Below are 19,768 nucleotides of genomic sequence, written 5' to 3'. Positions count from 1 at the left end.
TTGCCCTTTTCTTTCTCCTTTCGTGTCCCTCGGTTGAAACAGCAGTTTTCATTAAGCATGAAGCAACAGAGGGGAAATACTATGTTGAATAGAAGAGCCAAGTCAAGGAGAACAGGAGTAGGCAGGGGGTTAAGTGAAGGTGTTACAGAAAAATTGGAGCAGACGGAGGACGAAATGAATAGTGTATTCCCCCTATCTAAAAAAACTTCATCACACTTTTTTGTGATTAAGAGACAAAGAGAGATTGAGACAGATATACATACAATGGGCAGTATGGAAAGTTGTCTATAATCACCCGCAGCCAAGGATGGATGGAGCATATAGATGGGGGTCATTGAGCGGAAGGAGGGAAGGAGGTAGAAGGGCACAAAAGCATCTCTAACCAGCTGAGAAAGGGTTTTAAGAGAGACAAAACTAAATTATTTTAATTATATTTCCGCATATCAACTATTGACAATTCCTCAAAAGAATTGTACTGAGCTTTTGAGCAATGGTAACTACAGTAACATGGCAGACCCTAAAACAACAGACCTTCCACTAGACAATCCCTGTCATTGGCACAAACCAAAATCCCTTCATTATAATCTAAATAGCACTAATGAATATTGCAAGGATGACAGAAGGGAGAGAGAGTGCTCATAGAGGCATTAGACAGTGGCAGCAGGGGGGGTAGTAATGGTATCTAGAAGCCAGATGGCCAACTCTGCCCTGCTCTCTAGCCCTGCTATTGTTATACTGCTGACCCTAATGGAGAGGGGTGTCTCCAGCTTGCTTGAGAGCAGTCCTGAACTATATGATGAATATAGGAGAAGTGCAGTTTATGCCCAAGCAACATGTGGTGGAGAATGTGTATAGGTATAAGATGGCAGAGTAGAGTGAACTACTGTACAGATTCCCAGCGTATGTCACACCCTGCAGCAGCTGGAGGATCTACTACTTTCAGAGGTATCTTCCCCAACTGAAAGTTAAAGGATCATCTGATCAAACATTATGCTATGGCTTCACCTTCAAGAAACAAGACGTTGCATCACACATGCTCAATTGACCCAAAAGTTCTTCAATGCTCAACCTCTAACTCCACAAGCGCTGTTACAAGCATGCAAAAAAGAGTTTTTAACTTTTGTGGTTGGTTATTTCTTACTGCAATGCGCTTTGGGAGTCGCAGTTTACTTAAAAAAATATATATAATTCCCAATTACTTCCTTTCAGTGAACCAGATTTTTAAATGCAGTTGTTGCTCATTTGCACTGATAATTCCAAGGTTCACAAATGCTCAAACAGCGAATCAAGCATGTGGTCTATGAATAGGACTGTTACTTTTACAAAGCCACTCGATATAACCTTGCCCTTTTACCATAAACAAACAAGGCCACCACTAACAAGAGGATTGGCAGCCTCTGCTGGCCTCTGTACTGCACTAGCTGAGCTGATTTCAAAGAATATCGCAAGGTAGTTTTCTGGAACGAAACAGGAGGATGTTGCTCTTCCTCCAGGACAAACAGCCAAAGCTTTTCGATGGAAAGCAGCAGTACAGGGAATCTTAACAGTAGCACTAGCAATACCAGCCAGCCAGTAGCGTAGGAATTTTACTGTCTTGACTATTGTTAATATGACAATGACAGACAAACAAAGAACATCTCAACACACTAAATGGTGGCTATAAGAGCCTTGCTCAAGGCGACTTATTAAAAAATAAGCAATACCATAGTATTTGCTGTAACACTAATATGTTGGACTCTAATTATTACACTAGACACTAGAAAAATATTTGATTGGCTTTTGAGGCACCTACCCGTTGACTGATTGGTAGATACAGTTGTCAGTGTTTGTACAGAGCAGCAGGGCCCTCCCACCGGTCATGGTGCTAGCAGCTGGCATCCTGCACAGTCACACGAAGAGAGACACAGTCAGTTAGTACAATATATTTGTATATTGGGGTGAGTGCATGGTTTGTCGAAACACATGTAAATTCAAAGCAGACCCATATTTCAGATTATAGGTCAGGAAGTTGCAAAGAAAAACATTTACAAATCAAACTGTTACAGTGTATAAATTTAGACAGTTGAAAATATTCCAGCTTGTGTTTTTTAACTAAATAGGCTAAAACTAACTAAAAAGGCAGACATACAGACTGACAAATGAGAGTTAGGTCAAAATAAGAGCTGCTTCCGCAGGACTCCCCTAGGGTGGAAAAAATCTAACTAGTGTGTGAATGTAAACTACCAAATAGCTCAAACCTCTCATTTCTGTGGCTAGCAAAACTCATTTTCTGAACCAAGCTGCATAGAAGCAGACCTCACAGGTTGCATGATGCACTGGCAAAACCCTACTTGATTAGTAATTAGGTTCAAGCACCTATGCAGCATTATGGAAAACTTATGGAATGTATTTAAAACTCCACAATGTAATGCAATTGAGCTCAATTAGGAAAACATCACTAGCAGTTGGAAGCCAGAGAAGGGCACTGAGTTCAACTTGTTTAGGTTATCATTCAGTGTCTCACCTTTTTGCACTTGCCAGAACAGATTGCTGGAGTATTTTCAAGACAAGTACTGTGCATAAATTTTGTGTTTGCACTTCAGCTCCTCTCCACAAACTCTCCTTTCATTCCACAAAATAACTTCTTTAATGTGCTACGTGTCTTCCAGCGCTTTACATTTCCCTCTGTTCTATATTATGGACAAGATATGCCAAGCGACTGTGAGGGGGAGACATTATTACTTGGTCAGAGTATAATAAAACCAGATCCACTTGGAGCCATAGCAAGACTATCCGTATACGTAACATTGAATTAGAGCTACTGGTGCCCACTGTCATGACTTGGCCTATAAAAGCTGGTGGAGAGTGGGCATAGAGCAGAGGGGCCTAGCATCTGTCTGGCACAGATGTGGTTAACATAAGAGAGGGGGAAAGGTCAGGGATAACTCCTGTTGGCAGGTATTCACACATTTGCTCTTAAGTAAATTCACAGAGACACTAATACATGCTTTGCCACCCGGCTGCAAACCCACACAGAAAACCTCATATAAAAACACACCTACATACTGTAGCTCTACACAACCTGCCAAACAGTCCATATTCCAAACCAACTTATGGATGTGTGTGCATGTGTGACTTCAACCAGATGTGCTGGGATACTTTAGAGTATCCGTAGGCCGTTAAACATTTCCTGAGCATTGCCTGGCCCAACACCCCCCCACCATAAAACTGCATTAGCTAACCCTGACACTTCTCTCCCTTGCCCCCTGACTTTGTAGGGAATGTGAAACTAATTCAGCTAAATTCCACAAATTGTAGTCCCAACTGGCAGTCAGAAAAAAGCCACAATGTCAGTATTACGTAAAAAATTGCAGCCAAATAGCTGAACTCTTCCCTGAGTTAACAACATAATTGGCCCTCTGGGTTCAGTGTTTTGTAATGATTCTGGGGCTTTTCCTTTCTTCTCTTCCATAAAATAAAAAAAATTAAAGAACAAATGGACACTATGGAAAAGCAAAATAAAAGTACAATGTGTCATTTTCAGCTCAATATCCCTCCATTGCTTTGTCTTTAGCCCCCCATCAGCCCGAGGCCTAGCCACCCCAGAGAGAGGAGGAGGAGGAGGGTTTGCGTCAGCCATTCACCGGCCTCAAGGCCCAAATTATTTTCAGCTGTGAGCCTAGCAGAGGTCACATGTTTGAAGGGAAACATCAACCAATTTTTTTCTCCTTCCTTCCCCTCCTGATTCTTTTCTCCTTACTAAAACCCACACAGACATGAAGACCAGAAACCCTGCATGAAAAGGGGGGTGGGCATGGGGGACTATAAAGAATGTATAGAGCCTCCTAGTTTCACAGTTTAATTTTTCTCTAGGTTGGGGAGGGTGTTGAATATCACAGGGGGAGAGGAAAGATGGGAGATATGAAGAGAGGGAGCAAATCGAAGAGGAGAGTGGGGTTGGGGAGACAGGGGTTGTCAAAACTAAAGAGGAAAGTGGATATTGCAAAGAATAATATAAGTATACTGTTTCGCTGTGAAAACAGTGTAGGCTTTTAGGCTGTCCCCCTTCATTGTTTGGAGCCCCAAGGCCAAACCAGAAAGTGCTGTTCTGTGGAGATTCTAGTGCCTTAAAAGGTAATTTGGTATTTTCACACAATTCTGACTTACTGGGCTTGAACACATCTCAAACTTGACTTATACATGCAAGACAGTGCTTCCGAGCACTCGCCTGAACCTGACAAGCAGTGTCTTCGCATCTCGTAAAAGCAGTAAATTTGACAGCATTGTTAGTTTTACAGCGTTCAGTTACTGAGGAAACTCTTTTTGGGAGTAGGGCATGCTTTTGTCTCCTACAGCTATTGGCAACTATTGTTAACCCTGACCCTCAGAGCAAGATGGCCACCATAACAACGCAGAGGCTGAGGGAAGCCATCTGCTGAGGCCAATAAAAACATCACAGGAAACTGCCCCCTTCAGCCTTAGGCCTGTGAGGTGTGACAGGCAGCGGACACTGTGACAGAGGAAGTGAAGTGGTATTGTTCAGCAGCTGGATGGATGAGTGCTGGGTGGAGAAGATGGCAGCAGAGAGTGTGTAAGAATAGAAATAACTCAAACACAACACAATATTTCTGAGATTTCTGTTTGATATTCAAAGAGACATGTATACCTTTTAATTAAGTCATTCTAAACCTTCTATACCCAGAATCCCCTGTTGACTCTTTTGTTGGTTTTATCTTATTTACCTAATGACCCTTCAGATTAAAACGTTTACACCAATATATTCCAATATATATGAGAGACCAAGAGTTCCCCAGAGAGGTCTGCAGTTAGACCCTTCTCCACAGAAGGGTCTAAATGATTGAATTTCCAACAAACAGAGGAAACATGGCCTTGCTGGGTTACTTCTGATGACATTGCTGGATGTGAAAACCAACAGTCATGCAATCCGGAGGATATCTCAGGGGGAAATTACTGATTCAAGTTTCCTCAGAGACCCTAAAAGAAAAGAAAACCTTGATGTTGTAACTATGATTATGAAACCAAATAATTCTCTTTTAAATTGCTCTGGGTTTTATGTTTGTTGAATCCAAACATTTGGCACCCCGTGTAAACTAAATACTATTTTACCATGGTCTGGTCATAGAGTTGTAAATGGGTCCCTGATTCACAAGGACTTGGCACACTTGTGTAGAGTATGTTAGCCAGCACACAGATTACTCAGCGGCACACACATGCAGGCCTTTCATTGAGGACACTTAGCCTAATTGTTTTTTGTTATAATGAACTCAGACAATTTTGATTCACAGAGGGAGTTAAAGAATCATCCTGGACTCATTCAATGGCAATGTGATCACACACACACACACACACACACACACACAGTGTGTCTCACTATCTTTGTGGGGACCCGTCATTGACATAATACATTCTCTAGCCCTTTACCCTCACCTTAACCATCACAACTAAATGCCTAACCTTAACGCTTACCCTCACCCTGACCATAACCTAATTCTAACCCTAATCCTAAAACCAAGTCTTAACCCTCAAACAGCCCTTTAAAGTCCAGCATTTTGGCCCCACAAAGCTGTCAGGACCCCACAAGTATACTGTATTCCTGGTAGGGCTGCACAATTAATCAAATTTTAATCACGATCACGATTTTGGCTTCCCACGATCAAATTCACGTGATCGAGCGATATTTAAAATGCTTCATTCCGTTCATAGAACGCTCTGTATCAACGTTTTTTTTTTTCAAAGCTCCGTAAACCACTCTCTGATCACGTGCCTCCATGAGCCAATCAGAGTTGTTCCCTGCACAGCACAGCTTAGTTTAGATGTAGACAGTAGTGGTGTGCGATACTACAAAACTTGGTGTCGATCCGATACCAAGTAAATACAGGGCCAGTATCACTGATACCGATACGATACCAATACTTTTTAATAACTTAGGTGGATGCATCATGAAATTGCTAATTCTGAATGAATTGAGTGGTTTTGTGATTTTTCCTTTGGATTATTAATACATTAAAACCCAGTACAGAATGTTCATATGCTTATAAATTTGTTGTGTCAACACTGTATCTTACAGTGTCTAACATTTTTACAAATTATACAGCTTGCCATTGTTTAATTTTTGGCCTGAAAATATATCCACACAGCGCTCCTCTTCCTCTCTGCCATTCTTCTGCACCATCTCTATCCTGCTTGTGTATGTGTGCTGCTGGCCGCCGCCGTGCCTGGCTGCTTTCTTGCTTGTTTGCCTGGCGCTGCTAAGTCACCTGATGGTACAACATCAAATCACAAGAGGGGGGAGGAGGAGCAAAGTGTGTCTGCTCTGCACTGTGACAGGAGTGGCACTTGAAAGCAGCGGCACTTACACAGACACAGACAGCCAGATCGCAGTGCATACTGGAGAGAAACTAAAACTAAAGTATCGATCTCATTACACTGGTATTGATCAATATCAATACCAACATTGGTATCGATATTATCGATATTTGGATCGATCCGCCCATCACTAGTAGACAGTCACAGAGGACAGAGTGAGGAAAATTCCACAACAGATAGCAGATAGTCGGTCATAAGTCGTCACGACGTTTACCAGTTTACCAGTAAACGCAAAATTGTGTCCCGTCTGTGTTGTTTTTCAGACAACAGCAGTGACCAGTGCTAGTTTGAGTCTTTTAGCTCATAGCTTTAGCGGCAGACTGTTGTACGTCCTGCTGTTGGAATCCTCTACAGTGAAATACAGTCACACTACACCGTTTAGCTGTCAGCATTTTAGCCGTGTTTAATCCAGTTACTACTGTAGCTAATGGTAGGCTAACGTTAGCTGCTGTGTAACGTGTTATTAGTGTTTACTAGCGTGACATGCAGCGATAGCCACTTTCCGACCAGAGGGATTTTTGCAGTTCCTAGAACATAACGTTCCTAGAACCCTTTTTTTCTCCTGTTCTGACTGGACCAATTTGGGGATTATTAAGTTCCTCTGGCCACAGTTCCTGTAACTCTTTCAGCTCCTACTTCAGGGCAGGGTCTTTTCCCTTTTCTGCATAGTGGGGGTTAAATGGCTGTGATTATAATAACAAAAGGTCAGTTTTTGGGGGAGAGTAGTTAGTAGAACTGTTTAGAAGTGGACTGTTCCTATAACTACGTTCCTGTAACTACTTGGTCGGAAAGAGGCTGATGTTTCTGTTGCCTTTAACGTCTGTTTTGGAGCATCAGAGCACAACGCAGACATTTAAGTGACACCATAATCCGCGTTGCTAGTTCGTCCGGTAGATACTGGGCACCGGTGCCCTATTGGCACCGGATTTTAACACGCACCGTTAATGTGAACAGAAAATTGCGTTGCCTGTATCTTTTCACGGCAAACGCGCATGTTTGGAAAGCGGTCGCACAACAGCTGAAATGGCATACTCCTTCATAGTATCCTTCAACAAAGGAGGAATGTAGCACAATATGGATGTGAAAGCAGTTATGATTAGCCTATGTGACAATACAATTTGTTTTGGTTAAAATCAACAAATAATTGTGATAATTAATCGTGATCAATATATTTGGCCATAATCGTGCAGCCCTAATTCCCGGTTTTTGGACCCCACAAATGTAGTTAAACAAAACACACACACACACACACACACACACACACACACACACACACACACACACACACACACACACACACACACACACATACATACACACTCCACAAGCTGTTCCTCATATATAACAGCTCTGCTTATACAGTAACAGCTCTGTTATCAGGACTTGTGCGAATCCTATTGTCGGTGATATACTGTAAAATGTTATATTTCACAGTGCAATGCAAGTGTAGACAATATCAACTCAGACAGTGATATTCTGAGTCTGCCTTTTTAGTTTGTATCTGTGTTGTTGAGCCCTTTGTGCTAGTTATCTTTAAGTGTTAACTCTTGGTGATAATCAGACCAAGTTTTCTGGTGGAGTTGAATTAGCTTTATCACACTGTATGCAGGTGGTGCTGTCAGTGTTTCGTAGCTAGCTTTATCAGGCCTCTGAGTTGTTGTCAGCGGGCTGTTGGCTGGCTGCTGCTATAGTGTTCTGGAGGCCTGCCTGCCTCTCGCCAACAGCTGCTTCTCATAAAGATTTCATCCTCCCCTCTATCCCTCTGTCCCTACATCCCTCTGTCCAGCCCTGCAGAAACAGCTAACACCATGACATCATCATCCATGCTTGTTCTTCCCCAAAGCGCTCTCTTTTTCTCTCCGTCATTTCGAAATACCTAAAAAGGGCAAAGTCTCTTGCAGCCCACGCTGAATTTCACAGTTATAATGACATGGAGTCACACAAAATACAGAAAGGAACCAAAAAGAGGCAGCCCCTAACCTTGTCATCCTGATGAGTGAGACTTTACGTAGAACTGGGACAAGTACAGAACATGATAGTTCAAAATGGGATTTATATACTGCAAAAAAAAGATTATTTCCTTCTTTTTCTTTAGGCACCCACGCTGAGTTGAGGACCCTATCCCCTACAAGATACGGCTCACTATAGCATGTGCCAAAGCCTTGCCTGCAATCAATTTAACGCACCACTGCACATTTAGCCTTCTCTTTCTGGAATTGCAAACTTGGCTGCTTTTTTTATTTCTCCCTTTCATTCTCTCTCTTCCAGTCCCACTCAGGCTTGGAGTTGCAGGGACTGAAGTATGATGAAGAAGGGAGTGATGGATAGGAGGCAAGGATGGAGGTGGACTGGTTTTTAATCGTAATAGTCGTTCTCTTTCATACTGAAACGTATGTCTTAGCTTCTGCATATTTGGAGCAGAGATTATTCATGTACAGCCAATTTGTTTTGAGCACTGCAAGGTTGCCAGATCTGACATGAAGTGTTTGGTTTGAGCATTATGGGGATTTCACAGTGACTGACATGCTGCCTTGACCTGGTAGGCTTTGACAGGGTTTTGCTTGGTTCCTGAAGAAGTACAAAAGGAAGGGTTGATGGCAAAGGAAGGGATGTATGGAGAGGAGGAGGGAAGGAGAGGGTCAGGCAAATAAACAATGGAATTTTATCTGGGCTCTCCAGTCTCCCTCTCTCTTTTTCCCCTCTCAGTTACTGTCTCTGTGTCCTGTTCAGGGCCCCTGCTGCTTTCCCAAGCTGATTTCATAGCAAGGCCTTGGACATGAGCCAAACAGGCCAACTCTTTGACTATGTGTGCCTGTATCTGCATGTGTATCTGCTCATACATGCGATTGACAGCCAGAAAGTGTATTACAAGCCTGGAAGCTGCAAAACTCGGAAAAATGAATTTATTACTTTTTCCTGCATGCCATGTTTACCTCTCTCTCATCCTAATCTTTTTATCTCTTTTTTCACACACATTACTTTTCCATCCTTATTTACCACAGACCACAGGGAACTGTGCTGTATGATGTACACTGGTAAAGATGCCTATCAGCTGGCCTTTAGGGACAAAAGACAAGCACACACAAACACATACAGTTCTTGCACAAGCAATCCTGCTGCCCAGTGTCCTATTTGCCCTGCTGTGCTGTGTCCTCTTGCCCCTCTACTTCTCCCCCTGCTCCCTCCATTGTTAGTAGAGGATGGACGTGAGACAGCATTGAAACTGGGTTAGCCACAGAACCAGACAGGAACTGACGGGGGACACCACAAACAATGAATTTCTCCCTGCATGCTTTTTGCTTATCAATCCACTCTAAATATAACACAACAGAGTCCATTGTTGTATTTCTATCACCACACATATTTTCTTGTTATTGTGTTTGTTGTTACTATTACTGAGACTCTGATGGGCTGGGTGTCGACAGTCTATCCCGCTGGGAGCTGGAAGAATGGGCCAAAATATTACCTCAGAAAATGTATAAACAAACCTTAATTATAATTGGAGCCACAGAGTTAGCCACTATGGATGTAATTATGCACAGGCACAACCAAGAAACCCGAATGCTACATCATTTAGGAGGTTCCTTATGCATTAAATTAATAGTTATTTACTTGTTTGTGTTTGTGCACGCAAACAGACAGGAAGTGTGATGTGACTTGCAGGAAGTGGAAGTAAGACTGACCTCATGTGTCTCCTGAAATGAAGTCATCAAGCTTTTGCTCAGCAAGTTTGTTTTGCTGAAAAAAATCATACCGTACAGTAAGAAATTTAGTTCATTGTTGATAAATGGGACAGCTCTGACTACCACAAGGTCAAAATGGCAGCAAACGGAAGGAAACCTCAGACAAACTCAGCAAAATCCTCCTAAAAACCCTTCTTACTTACTCCACCTGTTAGAGTTTACAAATGACCATCCAGTAACAGTTTAACCACAGGCTTTTAATGGAGAAGGTCTCCCTGTCCCTTTGGAGTTTGTGGCTTCCATTCCACATTCCACTGACTGCAAATGGTGCAGTTTGCAGGCTAATGATGCTCTAAAGTCTTCAAAGTGATAAGTCCTTCTAGAAATATGAGTTTTGAGTGGGAGCCTTTGACACTGTTGGCCTGATGAAAGGTGAATATTAAGTGGATAATTAAAAAAGATTTGTGGAAGTTTTTAAGCACAGAGGAGTTTTTAAACCTGGACTGACCTGGTTGAAAATTGGATTATAAATGAATTCTTCCTTCCCAACAATGACTTTTACCTATCACCAACAAATACAAACAGGCCTTTACTAGCTGAATGAAGAGAAGCTACTTTTTACTAAAGAAAAAGACAAGATCATCACACAGAGTAAAAGAAGTGGAGGAGGAGGATGAATCTGTCTTGGAGGCAGAGCAAACAAATCTCTCTCTATCCCCCCATCTGGGAGAGGGTGTCATGTTACGTCTTTTTGGAGAGGTGGAGCATCTGTCCTTCGACTCCCTCCCACAGACATGTCAGCCCCTCCTCCCCACAGACAGAAAGCTCCCATCAGCAGAGCTCCTGACTCATCCCTAGTCTGCTCCCAATTACCCCGCTGGCTCCACAGACCAGTGCCCATGCCAACACATCCCGGGGCCTGCTTTTAAACAGCGCTCACTTTGGCCTGCACAGCCACATCCAACTCTGCCTCTGTTTAATCCAAAAATTGGGTACTTGGTATTTGAAGCTGAAGTACTACTCTAGCTTCAGCCAATATTGAAAGATTCGGTGATGTTAAAGGCCTCAGTATGCGAAAGTGACGAAAGTGCTTGTTGGATTGTCTAACAGCATCTGAAACCACAATGGCGAAATCAGAGGGGGACAAGTTCTATGACTTTCAGAAACAGATAATCCAACAGTCACAGTGACTTTACTCAGTAACTGGTGCAGTGGTGAGAAAGTAAGCAGGGTTAGAACTTCTTTCTAAAGTTCTCTTTTTTTATTCTTTACACAACTACGTCCGACACTTTTCACTTGTACAACCAGCTTCATTTACTTAAGACATATACATATTTTTGCTTATTTTTAATACTTTGCTACTTCTTGCACAGCCATATTCTACTGTTTCTATTCATAATGTTTTAGCCATGCAAGCGGCTTGGCTCTAGGGACAACAATGGTGGTCTGTCACATAGTTGGTCGCTCGGACTGTCCATGACTTTAGTCCCGACTGAAATATCTCGACAACGATGGAGAGCTATAAAAAGTTCTACAGAAATCCGGCTTACCTTGAGGATATATTCTTTATTGTATACTTTGGTGATCCTCTGACTTTTCCTCTTGCACTGCTACCAGGTCAAACCTTATCAGGTCAAAAATATCTAAAAAAAAATCTCATTTGTGGTTTTGAGTGCAATGCTTTGGATGGAAGTATTGGATGGATTACCATTAAATTAGCTACAGACATTCTAACACTTTAGTGCTAATTATAATTTTTTAGCATACTTACATGCTAAGGATGGTGCACATATATACCTGTCAAAACATCAACATTAGCATGTTAGCTTGCTGACCTCTTAGCATTTACCTCAAAGCCCTGCCATACCTAAGCACAGCCTAACAGAGTGTGGTTATACTCTAAGTCAAATTTCCATCTATTTGTGTTGGACAATGAAGCTATTCTGTATCTGAAAAGTTTCTGCTATCACTTTAAATCTGCCTATATTCAGCTCCCTTCCTTCCAAAGACAAATTAGTGCACACCATGGACTCATCCGGCAGTAAGAAACAAGACCTTGGTGTAGATGCACCTGCGGTTGGAGCACTGTGGTTGCAGCAAGCATAAATCATCACTGACAGAGTAAGTAAGGCCATTGACAGAAAAGCTCGCCAAACAAAAGAAGCCATGGAGCTCTTCCTGGCAGTGAGCCTTGCTGTTTGGCAGGCAGCGATGAATTTCAATGGATGAGGTAATTCATAAACAGCCACAGGTAATATGCCAGGTGATAGACACACACACCTTCTGTCGTCTGCAACCAAAGCTATATTCTGTTTCACCCACCATGCCTTCAAACACAGGAGACAGACATGGCATGTGCACCTCACACAATACCTGTCTCTGCTGTTAACAACTCCCAAAGGGCCTGGATTTTACACGTCAGGAATCATTGAATACACCATAATTCACAGGGGGAAAAAAAGACTCCCAACAGTAAGCAGTATTTACAGCATCTGATATTACATTGTGCTGACACACAATGTGGGATTTTTGAGCCTAATGGTAAAACCTTTCCTCTCTAAAACAGGCTCAGCCACAGTAAATGTGCAGCAGTGAGTGGACCTACAGATCCTTTCAACAATAACCTGGCTTCTTTAACACACTAACATTATTCTCTGGGCTCCAGATCAAATTTCTCCTCCAAGCCGCAGTCTCTGAGCTGAGCTCCAAAGCCAAAATCCTCTCCTCTCCTTTTTCTTCCTGTTTTTCCCCCTTTCACATTTTAAGGGTTCCCCTTGAGAGTTCCCACCAGAGCTCCCCCGTCCCATCCCTGCTCCCCTGCTTCTCTGCATGCCTGCACAGAAACAGTTTTATAATTCGCCCGCCGATCCCCGGGGGAGCCAAGCAAGGCGAGAGCTTGGGAAAATGCACTTCCGGAGAGTAAACTCCAGAGTCAGAGTCAGAGCCGACGTTTTTGACCTCCACACACCCAGTGACCGACAACTGTGAGTCTAAGCCAAGACCGCCAGTGAACAAAAAACTGAGTCAAATGGAGAGGGGTGTTTAGCACCGCCAAAGCAAGCCAAACTAAACTGATCAAAAGGTGTGCCGTTCCATCATAAGCTCCTCAGGACAAATTGTACTCAACACATGGCAAATGTACTTTGTAGTAGAATGTTAGGCAGTTAGCAAAGACTAAATAAGAGCAACTGCAACATGCTTTTTTTGTTTTGTTTTGCATTGTATCTCCATTTCACCTCTGTTGCTGTTGCTGTACATTCATGAGGTGTCAAACATTTTAACCAAACAGCTATTGTAAATGTGATATAATCAAATTAAACGTCCATACTACATTCCTAGAGCAAGGTTTTTAAATTAGTCTGATTAAAAAAGAAAGTATTTACAAAATAATGACATGAAGCAAAAGAAAGTCACACTAGCATTTCTGAAACTGCAAAGAGCAAACATGTCTGTTGATGAACTAATTGATTAATCATTTCAGCATTATATCAGAAATACTGAACAATATGACAAGGAGGAAATAAAAAAAAACTATAAAAAAAAACTGACATAGACTGACACCAGGCTCACCAAATAAAACTTGACACTATATAGCAGTATAGGAAGTATGAGATTATTGTAACCATCATTACACTGGAGACACACAGAGAAAACTACTACTTCCCCAGCTCTGGAGCTTAACAAGACAGTATTTAGATATGATTTGGTATGATCAAAGCTCCTCTGTGTCTGCAGTATGTCTGCAGTATCTACTCATTAAGTTGTTTCACTTAGATAAACCTCCAGACATTGTTTTAAGTCTCATTATAGAGTGAATCCCTAAATTGACAGGTAAACAAAATTATTCTCATTCTCAGTCACGGCTGCAAGATAATGAAGAAGAGAAGAAGATAAAAAGAGAAGAGAAGAAAAGAGAAGAAGAAAAGAAGAGCAGAGAAAAGAAGTAGAACGATGATTTGAAGGTCATTGCTCTTCCACTTTTTCCATCTCAAATATTACACACACAAAGCACATAACCAAACTAACAAAGCATGCGGTAGCCTTTTTCCCATTTTGCTTGGAATGCTCATTACATGAGATAACATGGCAACTGGAGTCTAAATCAACAAGCTGTACAGCCACATTAGAGTTACAGTTTGAACACAGATGGACGTATTCCTTTGCAGACGGCAGCCTTCCCCACATACAAGGTAAAAAGGTAAATGCATGTTCACGTGCAAGTACAATATGTCAGTGGATGTTCACGTATGTTTGTGTCCATGGGTCTGAGTATGTTTTGGTCTATATATCCATGTCTGTTTGAGCCTGTCTTTGGCTGTTTTTCTGCATGCGCTTGTGTGTGTTTTGGAGTGTGTGTGTCTTTTTGGGTTTATGCCACCGCCACATGCTGCCAGTGGGCATGAGCTGCAAAGCCAAACCAAGCTTGAAACACTTGGCTTTTGGGTCGCATCAGTTTGCTGTGATGATTCTCTCAGCCCACATCAACACCCTGCCATCAAACTGTAGCTTTGTCTTCGCCCCTGTCTCCAGACTGAACTGCTAGAAATTTACATTCTGTAGTGCAGTCTGTGCAAACAACGCAGAAGGACAGGGATTCATCCTGCCACATCCTGTTAAATGTCCCAATTAGAGTCGGCGCCACCATTTTCTCTCAAGTCATGGTCAAATTTCTTTTTAATACAACTCAGACACCTAGCAGAGGGAAACTGCCAGACAGAGCAACAGCTTGCAAGCGACCGGCTGTAAGAGAAAGAGTGTGTGCATATATGTGTGGCAGGGTTAAGGGTGCATCTAATTAAAAAAAACGTGCAGTTGCCAACTGGATAAATGCTTCCAGTATCCAATGTCCAGAGTGATGGTATGCATTATCCATGCTTGCATGTATGTGTGTGTGTGTGTGTGTGTGTGTGGGTGTGGGGGGGGTTTGATCATGACTAAACCCAGGGCCATCTACCAACATCACAGACAATGTCTGTGGTCCCCCACCATATCTTTGAAACGAGAGGAATTATTTCACCATCACCACAGGACACATTCTTTCTGAGCATGTCACCGTGGTGACAACAGCAGCTCAGGGACAGCAGGAGATTGGCCCAGTGGGATCTTTAAAATGCAGGCCGCCCCACGGAGTGCCTGTCAAAAGCCAGTTCCTATAAGAGAAGGGATATACAGGCTGTAACCTCCCAAAAGCCTTCTGTCACTTTTCTGAGCAGAAAAGAATAGAGAAGACAGATGTCACTGGCAGCATCCGCAAAAACACACACACACACACACACACACACACACCTATTGTACGTACATGTTTGTAAAATGTTAATATAAAATGTGAATGTAAATCGTATCTGCATGTAAATCAGGCATCTAATAGTTAACTCTCTTGTAAATTATGGCCATAGCGTCAACATAAAGCTAAACACTGTTTTCCTGGATGAACTTGCACTCTAGTGACTCATACCAATCATCAAGACCGATTTCTTCACTTCAGCATGCTTCCAAGAAAGAAATAACAAGCTGATTCAGTTGTGAGAGATGACAGACTTAGTCAAGGTGCTAAACATCTGGTGTTTGAGTTTCAGGACTTGTTTTTTCCTTACAAAGCATGCATAGTAATAGAAAAAAAAATCTGTTAACCTCTACTTAGTAGATTTAAGACCTTATGCATTGCATGTGTTAATATGTCCTGTCAGGGTGTGTTTATACTAGAAATCATGAGCCACAGAGAGTTGGGTGAGATTGCCATGAATATGAGTGAGCTAATATTTTGGTGTGAAACAAGAAAAAGAGAGAAAGAAACCGAGGGAAATATGCAATTAAAGAAAATGCCCAGAGAACAAATGAGTGTGTGCCTGAGAGTAAAATGGATCACTCAGAGAGGAAGACTGGGGCATTGCGAGTGTTAATAATCTGAGTGATGAATACAAGGTTACAAATACCCTCTTTTCCACCACAGTACACATTGTCTTGCACAGCAGTCATGCAGACAGTTAGCCTCTGCCCCTGACTCAGAATGTAAACATCTGACCCATTCTGACAGACCATTGACACACACACACACACACACACACACACACACACTCACACAAACACACACACACACTTTACAAGATTGCAGCCCACTTATTATTACCTTGCTGACTAGCAGACAGACAGCCCCTCTGTCTTTATCTCCAACTCTATAAATCTTCTCCTCACAGCCAGTCTCAATTCAATAAACTCTTAACTTTACCCAGTTAGGTAAATACAATGTCAGGACAGACAGAAACAGGAGACCAGAGTAATGTTGATTTGTGGTCTGTAAGAAACTGCTACTACACTGATGAAGCTGTTCATGTATGCCAATATGAAAATAACACTGAATTTAAGAGGCAGTGCACAAAGTTGTCCCAAATCAAAGAGTACCTCAGCTGCTATTACAATCAAGCATATTAAATGAAATGTTCCACTGTTGCATGTTCCATCTTGTTCTTGGGTTTAATGATTGCCCAGCAGGCTGAACTAAAAGGCCTGAGGAAGCTGTTGAGATGGATTATGTTGGCTGATTGATAACCATCTCTTAAGGGTCAGTGCTTATAGGACATAGCAGACATTCCTGTTGCACTGTGCTATGACATGCAACAGAGCATCTGTTATCTCACATGAAATGATATGGCTGAGTCACAACACAAAGATACATGGATGTGCTTTAAACTTAAAGATGCCCTGTGGAGTTTTTGACCACTAGTGGCACTGTAGAGCGATACTTTGACGAAAAGGTCCCCATATTTTTTGTATCACAACTTCTACCAGCACATGCAGAAAGGGCATATTATATTTGCATGCTACAAGCAAATAAATTAAATATTACATGTTTATTCTGGTTGCAGAGGGCAGTAATAAGGGCCACCGCCGCTGGAAAACATATCATGAGTTGCTAATCAGGCCTGTACATTAACCTGCCCAATGCATTGGTAAATAAAACGTATTTACCTAAAAAATAAGCCATGTCTATTGAAGGAAAGGGTCAAGAAATGTAATGTAAAAGCCATGCATGTTTCCTGCAATTCCACAAATTATCATTTGGGGGCAGTGAGGTAACGATACAGCAATCAAGAGAAGAAGAAGTTAGTCTTGCGAGTTTAATAATATTTTTTGTCAGTAAAGGATATGAATCATTATCCTTTTAATTTCTCCTGGAACATATCAACTTCTTAAGTTACATTTAAACAGCTGTTGTGCTTTTTACAGCTGTTTCTTCTAATCACTTGGCAATCAAACACTGTGGCCAATATTGTGATATCTTTTTCATTCATTCTGAAAAATATTGATTTTGCAGGTAGTGCTGTTTTTTGTCTATACATCCCAAAAAGGTTGTTGCTGCTGGAAATTCATCAGAGTGTTTTCAAGGCCACAAAGCAGAAGGTGGTAAAAATAAGAAAACGAGTTGTACGTTTAACTATTAAGATCATACCTCCACATTTTCACTGGCACTTTGGCACTGGCAATTGTATGACCACAGGTACATTGTAAAACTTTCAAACCTAACTGCACCAACTGTTTAAATCATGCCTAATCATGAATCTGCAAACACCTTGTTATCCCTGATCCTTGACAAGCTGACTTTTTGGAGCCCCCTGAACTCCTCTGTCCTCCCTGGGGAGGTATCCACCCCTGCCTGCCTCCTCACAACAATACAGGCACTGGGACTCTGCATGAAGAGGTGCCTTTGTTCACAGTGAAGAATGCTCATCTCACTTATCCTCTCCTCTTTTCTCTCTCTCCCCCTCAACAAGCTGGTTTGGAATGCGTTGGTTTTAGTGTGCACACTTTTCTCCAAATGGTCACCAAACCATCTTGCTACATTTTCTTTTCATTTAATAAGCAGATATGAGCTGACAGCCATTGAGTTTATGTGTGTGTGTGTGTGTGTGTGTGTGTGTGTGTGTGTGTGTGTGTGTGTGTGTGTGTGTGTGTGTGTGTGTGTGTGTGTGTGTGTGTGTGGGCTCACGTGTGTTCAGACACTTCAGTGAGGTACAGATGAGTCTCTTGTGGGCAGCAGTAATGGACTTGGTGTAGACAGTTTGAGACTGACTACTTGAGCAACACTCAGGCATACTTTAACTTGAGCCAAAGCAGTACAGAATGAAATAAACACAGACAAAACCACATCCTAACATTTACCATCAATATTGTTTCAAACAAGCATAGAAGTACATTCTGTACATGGACACACACATGCTGACACATTCAAGGTCACGCGCAAGCATGTGCATTTAGAGTGCAGAGAATACGTGAGAAGGCTAAGTTGATGCACATGCATGAAGATGGATCATTAATCAATGCCATATAAATTATTGTCAGACTAAGCAGCTCACTTTGGGTCAAAGAAAGTATAGTATATAAAGTATGTGTTCAATATGTTTAATTGGAAATCCAAATTTGTACAACAACTTTACTGACTTTGTTTTTGAGAACATTTTAAAAAGTACATGCAAACATACATTGTCACACACACAGACACATTTTAACTCATCCCATTACCTTTCTGAGCTGGGTGAGCCCTGATGAAGTGCTCTTGGAGTAGTTTCTCATTTTGCGTAACCTGACCCCGCAGAAGACAGCATTCACTTGCATGGTTCCTTTCCTTCCGAGTAGTTTGCCTTTTCCCCTCTTTATTTATCTCTCTCTCCTTCACGGTTTGTACACCCCTACCCCTGCCCCTGACTTCTCTCACTTTGCATAGCCCCTGCCTGCACCTCCCACATATACACACAGAGAAAGACAGAGTGCTGCTCCAAGCGCACAAAATGTTTGAAAAAGGCACAAAGTCAGGGAAATCCCTCCTCCCGTCCAGCCTCCAGGCTAAAATGTTTACAGCTCTTTCTCCACACTCAGCTCTTAAACACACACTCACTCATTCGGACTCCTATCTCTGAATGACGCTGGCTCCTTCGCTTTCTCTCTCCCCTTCTCAAACTTTTCCCACCCCCCTCCCTTTCTCCCTTCCTCCCTCCTTTCTCTCTCCTCCCTCTCCATTTTCCATCATCACCCTGCTCCACATCTCCTCCCACCCACCTAAACCCCCCAACCACTGAACTAATCTGCAGCTGGCTGGCCGATTGGAGCCCTAGTTGCCGGGGAAACTGAGTGTCCTGCTCAAAAAAAAAAAGAGAGGAATGGAGCAGGAAGGGGCAAAGCTGAACACAACTGAATACATAAATAACAGCCTCCTTTAGAGACAATTAAAGAAGCCCAAGGGCCTCAATTCCTCTTTCAATAAGGGGACAACATGTTCATCTCTTTGTTTACTGGTTCACGTGCCAGTCAACAGCAGCAGCAACAACAACAACAACAAGTAGTGCAGAAGCATAGGTGGTGTGTGCTGAAAGCTGTGAGGGGTGAGACTAAGTGTGCTCAGACAGAAAGTGACAGAAAGTGTTTTGGCAGTGTTTGCCTTGATTACCGCTGACCTCTGCTCAGTGAGAGAATACAAACTGGGGAGTCCAGCTCACCATCAGGCCCAAGCATAGAAATCCATTTCATTTCCATGGGCCCAGGGCTGGAGAGTAACTCAATGCTCCTGTGGAAAGAGTGGAGAGAAATAAAGAGTGAGAGAGGGAACAAGGCTGGCCTGCATACTGATGACCAGTATGATTAATAATTAACCTGTTCCACCCCACATGCCCTCTTTGGCAAGTCGATAATTAAAATGTATGTTATGGTCAATTTCAAAGCCTACAATC

The 19,768-nt window shown here is 42.3% G+C and overlaps 1 protein-coding gene across 1 annotated transcript in view; it reads right to left on the bottom strand.

The window, feature by feature from the left end:
- LOC144522388 (DENN domain-containing protein 2A) overlaps positions 1–18,980 on the bottom strand; it is a 46,230-nt gene extending 27,250 nt beyond the window's left edge. The window contains exons 1-2 of the mRNA XM_078257427.1: positions 18,567–18,980; positions 1,793–1,879 (exon numbers count right to left, since the gene is read on the bottom strand). Coding sequence (XP_078113553.1) covers positions 1,793–1,878 — 86 coding nt within the window. The 5' untranslated portion in view covers position 1,879; positions 18,567–18,980. The remainder of the gene's footprint in view (positions 1–1,792; positions 1,880–18,566) is intronic.
- Positions 18,981–19,768: the final 788 nt, after the last annotated feature.

The sequence above is a fragment of the Sander vitreus genome, chromosome 8 (genome assembly GCF_031162955.1).
Source record: "Sander vitreus isolate 19-12246 chromosome 8, sanVit1, whole genome shotgun sequence".
NCBI classification, from domain to species: domain Eukaryota; kingdom Metazoa; phylum Chordata; class Actinopteri; order Perciformes; family Percidae; genus Sander; species Sander vitreus.
Note: the sequence above shows the minus strand (reverse complement) of the source record. Positions and strands in the feature narration are given on the sequence as shown.